The following is a 9,442-nucleotide window of genomic DNA, read 5'->3' on the forward strand; positions in this document are numbered from 1 at the left end:
TATATTCAAATTTCTGTATTTCTCTTAATATCTTTTGTAATGAGGTCCTCCCATCCCCCACCCCAACCCCAGGTTTAGGACTCAATCCAGGTTTATACATTTAGATTTTTCTTTAATCTTTTTTTAAAAATTATTTTAAAGAAAGAGAGAGAGGGAGAACAGGTCGGGGGGAAGAGCAGAGAGAGAATCCTCAAGCCAACTCCCTGCTGAGTGCAAAGCAGACACGGGGCACAATCCCAGGAGCCTGAGATCATGACCTGACCCAGCTACCCAGGCACCCCTAGATTTTTCTTTAATCTGAAAAAATTCCTCAGCCTATTTATTTATTTATTTGAGAAAGAGACAGAGCACACATGCAAGCACAGGAGTCAGTGGGGGGGAGGGCAGAGGGAGAGAAAATCTCAAGCAGACTCTACACTGAGTGCAAGCCCCACGCGGGGCTCAATATCATAACCCTATCATGATCTGAGCCGAAGTCAGATGTTTGACTGAGCCACCTAGGCTCCCCTCCTCAGCCTTTTATTCTGGGAGTGGGTGTGGATCTTTCATGACCTTAAAAATTGTGCAGACTACACACTAATTTGTGGAATGTTCCTCAGTTTGTCTGATGTTTTCTCGCAGTTAATAGGATTTTTAATGACTGTTGTGATTTATAATAAATATATATTTAGTCTTAGTCCCATTTCTTGTAGTTTCATAGTGATGACAGCAATAGATTTGTCTTCTGTTGTGTTGATGAGGCGACTTTAGAACACACTGAAGGTTAGGAGCTGTTGGCCAGGAGAATCAACCATGTGATTAGAGGGCTGGAACTTTTAGTCTCACCCTCCTGACTACCCTGGGAGGGGAGTGGCTGGAGGCTGAGTCAGTTATGCCTATGTAATGAGGCCTCCATTAAAACCCAAAAGGGTAGGATTCAGAGAGCTTCTAAGTTGGTGAACATGAGGGGATGTGGGAAGACTGTCATACCTAGAGAGGGCATAGAAGCTCAGCAGTCCTTTTCCCTTTCCTTGCCCTATGCATCTCTTCCATCTGACTGACTGTTCCTGAGTTATATCCTTCTATAATAAACCAGTAATCTAGTAAGTAGAATGTTTCTCAGAGTTCTTTGAGCTATTTGAGCAAATTAATCAAATCCAAGGAAGGGGTCACTGGAACCTCCTGTCTATGGCCTGTCAGTCAGAAGCACAGGTAACAACCTGGTCTTGTGGATGACATGGAGAGGGGTGGGGGTAGAGGAAGTCTTTTGGGACCAAGTCCTTAACTTATGGTATTTGATGTATCTCCAGGTAGGTAGCGTCAGAATTGACTTGAATATTAGGATGCCCAACTGCTGTTGATTGTTTGTTGGTGTGAGGGAAAACCATATGCTGGAATTGCGTACAAGATTGTAATGGCTTTGTGGTGTCCTTGTACTATATGTTTGTACTATGCTTTAATCACTTATATTAAACTTTTATGGTTTCTGATGTTTTGCTGCTAAAATTAACAATGTGGGGACTGGGCAAAATGTGTGAGGGGGAAAGGGAGAAACATACTTCCAGTTGTCGAATGAATAAGAGGAATAAAAGGCATAGGAAATATAGTCAATGATATTGAAATAGTATTGTATGGTGACAGGTGGTAGCTACACTTGTGGTGAGCACAGCATAATGTATAAATTGTCAAATCAGTATGTTGTACACCTGAAATTAATGTAACTGTGTGTCAGCTGTTTAATTAAAATAATAAAATCAGCACTGTGATGATCATCTTAGTGTCTCAAGGCTTCACTCACATGCTTATCTCCTTAGAATAAATTCTAGATTTACTCATTTATTTATTCATTACTCTAGATTCCAATTCTAGAAATGGAATTGGTGAGTTAAAGGGGGTACTCATATTTAAGGTATGTTTTCATACTGCCCACTATATCTGCTGACAATGTTCAGCAGTATATAAAACTGTTCGCAGGAATCTCTTATAATTTAGGTTTCATTTGTCAAAGTCAGTACTCTAACATCATAAAGAGCATGTTTAAAGTCATGAAATGGTTACGCTTTTCTTTCTAATCACAAGGGATATTTTAAAAAATTGTGGGAAAATTCTCAGGTACCAAAATATATTCTACAGAAATTGATACGATGATGATTTAAACCAGTTAAGAATAACAATAACATGGCAATACGAGGGGATAGTCTTAAGGGTATTTTTCATCAACTTTCCTTTACAAAGAGTTTTTTATGTTAAAATATAGCATTAATACATTTTTTTGCCTTTTTAAATGAAAAATGAAAAGTAGAAACCAGAGAATTCTGTTACTCCAACTTATGAAAAATGTACTGTTGTTAATGAACATTTTCAAACACATGGAATAGTTACAAAGCTGTAGACATTAACTACTTTACATCTAAGTACTTTGTTATGTGTCATGTAAGATAAGGACATTATCCTTAAAGAGAATAATTTATCCTACCAAATAAAACTAAATACTATTTCCTTAATATCTTGTACTCCAGTATGTTTTCACATTTTCATCAGATGTCCCTAGAATTTCTTAAATATGTTTTTTATGGAAGAGCATCAAGTCAGAAGTTCATGTGTCACATCTGGTTGTTTTAATCTCTTAATCTGTGTTTATGTGAATTTTATCTTACTTGTTTAGTTATAAATAAGTTTATTATATTCCATTCTCTAAAGATGTAAATGGTAGAGGGAAATTAGTTTTGAAAAAGATCCTGAAGTGAATCATTACTAGAGACATACGTTTTGCTGTGTTTCAAAATATTGGTCATGTTGCCTTCTACCTCAAAACTATGTATATATTAATTAATAACTATTTGTTTTATAGGTTCACATCAGGGTTTATTTTTATTTTCAGTTTGAATCATTCTTCTAATTTCTCTTTTAGGAATACTTTTAGTTGGACCACCAGGGACAGGAAAGACACTTCTTGCTCGAGCTGTGGCTGGAGAAGCGGATGTTCCATTTTATTATGCTTCTGGATCAGAATTTGATGAAATGTTTGTGGGTGTGGGAGCCAGCCGTATCAGAAATCTATTTAGTATGTTTTAATGTATCTTTCATACAATATGAAATTCTGTTAATTTTAGGGGAAGAGGACTTCTTACCCTTTATTTGCTACTTGATGATGACTGATAGCTGACCTAGCCATTGTGGGGTTTTGGTTTTAGGTAATTTAATGTTTCAGCTAAAACAGAACTGTACTTTTTCCCCAAATGGAAGAGCTAGAAGTGTTAGATGAGGTTGGGGCCTGTTGAAAAGTGGGGTTTTTTTGTTGTTGTTGTCCTTTTTATTTTACTCATTAATTCGAAAGCATGTAATTAAAGAATAATTAGCCTCAAATCTGATTGTATATGGTTTGTACAGTTGGAAGAATGAATGCTCCGTTGTTTTTATTATATATCATCTTGTATGGTACAGTTTGTTTTTCTGAGGCTACTGTTCTTTTTTTTTTTTTTTTTTTTAAAGATTTTATTTATTTATTTGACACAGAGAGAGACGGCCAACGAGAGAGGGAACACAGGCAGGGGGAGTGGGAGAGGAAGAAGCAGGCTCCCAGCGGGGGAGCCTGATGTGGGGCTCGATTGCAGAACACTGGGATCACGCCCTGAGCCAAAGGCAGATGCTTAACGACTGCGCCACCCAGGCGCCCCTGAGGCTGCTGTTCTTAAATCAGTTTTAAAAGAAAGAAAAAAAGATCTCCTTGTGTGTATTTTCTCCTTAATGAATGAATATCTTCTGTTGGCTTTTGACAGTCTTACAGGTTTTTAATACTTACATGATTTTGTTCAGAAAGTACTGATTTCATTAAACTTACTTGAATCTTTTCTCTTTTCCTAGGGGAAGCAAAAGCAAATGCTCCCTGTGTTATATTTATTGATGAATTAGATTCTGTTGGTGGGAAGCGAATTGAGTCTCCAATGCATCCATATTCCAGGCAGACTATAAATCAACTTCTTGCTGAAATGGATGGGTAATTGAATCTTCCTCTGTCTTTGGGATATGGTGATATAATTGGAAACGTTCGAGAAATAGCAGGGCATCTGGCTGGCTCAGTCAGTGGAGCATGCAACTCTTGATCTCAGAGTTGTGCATTTGAGCCACATGTGGAGTGTAGAGATTACTTAAAAATCAAATCTTAAAAAAAAAAATAGGAAAAAATGTAAGCAACAGAGTAGTCCCTGTGCAAGAAGTCAAGACAAGCTGCATTCTCTGTGTTGTGTTCTTTCCATTACTAATGAATGGGGTGATTGATGTATCAACTCTTCTTAACTGGTGATCTCTGTACTTTCATTAATTGTATTATGACAGGAACGTGATGATTCCAGTTGAGAATACTAGTCTGTTTGGAGATGTAAAGAGTGTATGTTGGTTCCTACACAATTAGTGTTGCGGTATATTAAAAGTTTGCATCAGTTTTTAAAATATAAAGAGCAAGAGGTGGGGTTGCTTTGAAAGAAGGGAAAACTTCTTAAAACCATGTTAAGACATTTTAGAACCAAACAGAAAGTCTAGGAGTGAATAATTTGAATTGGTAAACTTGAGAGTAAGTTTTCACAAATTAGGTACCCAGGCCTTTTCTATCAGGTCATGTCTTCCTAAGTAGGACTTGTGAGGGCAGGGCATGTAATCAGAGATGACTTTGTGACTTATCGTTAGCAATTTTATTGAAGTGTACTGGCCTAATAACATTTGTTCCTTTTAAAAAATAATAGAGATGTCTTATCATTTTGGGTATAAAAAAGATCAGTCCCTTTTCTTTACTGTTACTAAGTTTAATGATAAACAGTTTTGTGTAGAGCATTTTTATATTTGTACTGTTTTAATTTTCAGTGAAACGTTACTTTTTTTCTTTTTTTAGTTTTAAACCCAATGAAGGAGTTATCATAATAGGAGCCACAAACTTCCCAGAGGCATTAGATAAGTACGTATTAAAAGACTTTTTTTGACAAGTACTGATACATACTGAAACATGGATGAATTGTGAAAGTAAAGAAGCCCATCACAAAACATCACATATGATTCTATTTATATGGAATGTCCAGAATAAGCAAATTGGTGGCAACAGAAAGTAGATTAGTTGTTGCCAGAGGGTGGGAAGAATGGAGAGTGACTGTTGGTGGCTGGGGGTTTCTTTTGGGGTAGGGGAGTAAAGGTCTTCTTGAGTTAGATTGTTGATAATTGCACAACTCTGAATAATATTAAAAACCACTGGATTGTCTATTTTAAATTCTGTGATATGTGAATTAAATTTCAGTAAAGTCGTTAAGAGAATCTTCCGACAACTTTATATCACAAGATTTTGGGGGTGGTGGAAAGCATTTTTAAAATAAAATTCATTATAGTTGAAAATTTTTGATTTTATCATAGAAGTTACTCATATTTTAATTTGATCTAGTAGTTTTATCTTTGCCTAAGTCTTAGTTTAACATTCTATACTTACAGCGGTTATGATTGGAAGCTATCAGTGTAGCTCTCCCAATAGACTGCTCTAGAATTATTGTTCTTGAGCGACTGGATTGCAGGTTTTTGTTTATGAGGGTTGTGTACGATCTCTCTCTGTCAGCCTTTGTTCTGCCTTCTGGTTATTGAAACTGTTACTTGAGCCATATTTTACAAGGAGTTATCAGAATATTTATGTTCAAAACTCCAATCTAGGGTAAAATAACGTGATGGGGATTAAGGAATGCACTTGTCATGATGACCACTGGGTGATGTGTGGAATTGTTGAATCACTATATTATATACATGAAACTAATATAGCACTGTATATTAACTGTCCTGAAATTAAAAAACAAAACTCCAGTCTAACCTCTGGTTGCCATTATCTTTCCATCTTGTCTTTAGAGTGTCCTATTTAATTTGACTTTCAGCATACTCCGATTATTAATTTATATTTTCTTCTTATATTCTCCCTTTAGTGCCTTAATACGTCCTGGTCGTTTTGACATGCAGGTTACAGTTCCAAGACCAGATGTTAAAGGTCGAACAGAAATTTTGAAATGGTATCTCAATAAAATAAAGTTTGATCAGTGTAAGTCTAATTCCAGTAACTTTATTATTATCTCTATAAAATGGTAATATTTCATTCTGCCTTGTTTGTGGTCCTTACTTGATAAATCTCTCAAAAGGCCAGTTTTTTTAATGTCCCTTTTTTTCTCTCCATTTATATGTCCTTTTAAGTTTATTTCTTAATTATTGTGTATGTAGTAAATTCTGTCATTTGAATCCTGATTCTAAAGAATGTTTTCTTGGGGTGCCTGGGTGGTTCAGTTGGTTAATCAGGGGCCTTTGGCTCAGGTCGTGATTCCAGGGTTCTGGGATCGAGCCCTGAATTGGGTTCCCTGCTCAGCAGGGGAGTCTGCGTCTCCATCTTCCTCTGCCCCTGTTCATGTACTCTTTCTCGCTCACTCAATAAATAAATAAATAATCTTAAAAAAAATGTTTTCTTGAGAGTATTCAGATAAATAATACTTGAAGATAAAGATACGTATAAATGTTTTTAAGATGAATGTAAAATTTGAAATAGTAGAAAGAGCACATATAATCACTTTGGGCCCGAAAGAGGCAAAGTGTAAAACAAAACACATGAAAATATTATGGACCCACTTAAGTAATAAGTGCAGCTATTAAGCTGCAGTATTTTCTTTTTTTCTTTTCTTTTTTTTTTTTTTTTTTAAAGATTTTATTTATTTATTTGACGGAGAGAGAGACAGCCAGCCAGAGAGGGAACACAGGCAGGGGGAGTGGGAGAGGAAGAAGCAGGCTCCCAGCGGAGGAGCCTGATGTGGGTCTCGATCCCAGGACTCTGGGATCACGCCCTGAGCCGAAGGCAGACGCTTAATGACTGAGCCACTCAGGCTCCCCTAAGCTGCAGTATTTTCAAAGATAGGTGAATCGATTTGTAAAGCCAGATATGTTTCTTTTTTTTTTTTTTTTAAAGATTTTATTTATTTATTTGACAGAGATAGAGATAGCCAGCGAGAGAGGGAACACAAACAGGGGGAGTGGGAGAGGAAGAAGCAGGCCCATAGCGGAGGAGCCTGATGTGGGGCTCGATCCCATAACACCGGGATCACGCCCTGAGCCGAAGGCAGACGCTTAACCGCTGTGCCACCCAGGCGCCCCAGCCAGATATGTTTCTTAAAATAAGGGGAGCTTTTTACAAATGTACATATAATACTAAATATCTATGTATAAGTATTTCAAGATGAAATTCAGAAAACAAAATGCTGTCTGTGAGTATACATTTTCAATTTGTGCTTAGGCTAGTAACAATTTAGGTCATAATTTGAAGGTTTATAAATCATGTCTGGCAACTGCATTTCTTTGTTTTTCACAGTTATTTAAATTTAAAAACTTCTGTGATTTGTCCCAGTGGTAATTTTAATGATATATTAATGGCAATTTTCACTTTTGCCTTTAGAAAAAGTAAGTTTATTTTGTTGTTACAGTGAAACAAATATTTTAAGTTCTAGTTCAGGATGGCTGTTTTCTTTTTTCTTTTGGAGTGTGAGTTGTTTGTGAAGAGTTGTTTTGGAATTTTAATATTGTGTTTGTCTACGTAGCTGTTGATCCAGAAATTATAGCTCGAGGGACTGTTGGCTTTTCTGGAGCAGAGTTGGAGAATCTTGTGAACCAGGCTGCATTGAAGGCAGCTGTTGATGGAAAAGAAATGGTTACCATGAAGGAACTAGAGTTTTCCAAAGATAAAATTCTAATGGGTAGGTTTTCTCTCCCCTTTTTTCTTTTTTCCCTGTCTTACACTGTTCATTATGTTAGAGAGTAAATTTTTCTTTTAGAGAAAAAGGTTATAAAAAAGAAAGGTACAGGAACAAGAAAATACATACTCAAAAATAGCCACACAATTGGGCCTCGTACAGAACAAACATAGTTTATATGATTATACTGTTTGGGGGCAGGGAGTTTCCTCTTGTCTGATATTGCTGATAAAAGAATAATTTTACTGATTTTCAGTATTTGATTTTAAATCTTGAATCGGCTTCAGAACAGGTTAGTTATGACATTCCTTGTTTAAATTTATTTCCTGGAAATAGAATTTAACTTTCCTTGTTGATAGTAAGGAGTAAGATGACAGCTCTTACAATTTTGGTTATCAGTTGGCACATTGTTGTGGTTTAAAATACTTAATAACATTAAGTCATGTCACTCTCAGAATTACTTAAAGGCAAGTAGGTTCCATTCATCTAAGTATACCTTCCTAACGGAACAATTTTATTCAATTAAATTTTTATCCTTAGGGCCTGAACGTAGAAGCGTGGAAATTGATAACAAAAACAAAACCATCACAGCGTATCATGAGTCTGGTCATGCTATTATTGCATATTACACTAAAGATGCAATGCCTATCAACAAAGCTACAATCATGCCACGAGGGCCCACACTTGGGCATGTAAGTATCTTGTAGTTTTTTTCTTTTCTTTCAAATAACTCTCCAAAAGCTTATGTAGGAAATTGTTGATGAAAATAATTAAAAAGAAAATTCAGCTGATTCCTAAGTTTGCTGATAACTTTCTTCTTTAACATTCTGAACCATCGTGAAATCAGAGATACTCATGAAACTTACCTGCTAATAAAGAATATTAATATTTCACATATATATTTACATTATGAAATTTAATCTGGAATAACAACAAAGTGTCATTCTTAAATATGTAATTGCTCTTTTCCCTCCACAAAGAAACTATGTCAGTGGTTCCATAGTTTTTCTAAGATTTTTCTGAGTACAAGTTTCATTTTCATATCTTTCTAATGATAGACATTTTAAGCATTTTTGTGCACCTGGGTATAATTCCATCCTATTGCAGCATTATATACTTATTACATATAAAATGAACTTTTGCTTCATAAAGAGTTTTTCTTATTTTGTATATTGCCAGTTTTGTCATTAGTCACCTGAGACCATCTCTACTAAACGTCTTTGAGCTGTCAGCATCATGATATTAAGTACTATAGTGAGAGCCAAATGATAATTTGATTATTAATAAGTATTTCAAACTGTGTCTGAAGTTTTTCTTTGTTTTCAATTGTCTAGGTGTCCCTGTTGCCTGAGAATGACAGATGGAATGAAACTAGAGCTCAGCTGCTTGCACAGATGGATGTTAGTATGGGAGGAAGAGTGGCTGAGGAGCTTGTACTTGGAACTGACCATATCACAACAGGTTGGCTGTAAAGAATGGCTTTAGTTCAAATTGTGCTTGCTGATTTAAAAATATTTTAAAAAATTGAGCTCTGTGTATATTTTTAAATTTTAGGTGCTTCCAGTGATTTTGATAATGCAACTAAAATAGCAAAGCGGATGGTTACCAAATTTGGAATGAGTGAAAAGGTAATAGCTAATTTTAACCCTTCCTCATGTATCAAATGACGGTTTGCCAAGTGTCTCTTTATGAGAGAGGGTTCTCATTATAAATTGGTA

General features: G+C 35.8%; 1 protein-coding gene across 1 annotated transcript in view; it reads left to right on the plus strand.

Annotated features, from left to right (window-relative positions):
* Positions 1-9,442, plus strand: part of YME1L1 (YME1 like 1 ATPase) — a 44,385-nt gene that overhangs the window by 30,008 nt on the left and 4,935 nt on the right. Inside the window, exons 10-17 of the mRNA XM_040645321.1 lie at positions 2,891-3,043; positions 3,844-3,976; positions 4,865-4,927; positions 5,925-6,037; positions 7,572-7,727; positions 8,265-8,416; positions 9,059-9,185; positions 9,279-9,352. Coding sequence (XP_040501255.1) covers positions 2,891-3,043; positions 3,844-3,976; positions 4,865-4,927; positions 5,925-6,037; positions 7,572-7,727; positions 8,265-8,416; positions 9,059-9,185; positions 9,279-9,352 — 971 coding nt within the window. The remainder of the gene's footprint in view (positions 1-2,890; positions 3,044-3,843; positions 3,977-4,864; positions 4,928-5,924; positions 6,038-7,571; positions 7,728-8,264; positions 8,417-9,058; positions 9,186-9,278; positions 9,353-9,442) is intronic.

This window comes from Ursus maritimus, unplaced genomic scaffold (assembly GCF_017311325.1).
Source record: "Ursus maritimus isolate PB19 unplaced genomic scaffold, ASM1731132v1 scaffold_31, whole genome shotgun sequence".
In the NCBI taxonomy this organism is placed as follows: Eukaryota; Metazoa; Chordata; class Mammalia; order Carnivora; family Ursidae; genus Ursus; species Ursus maritimus.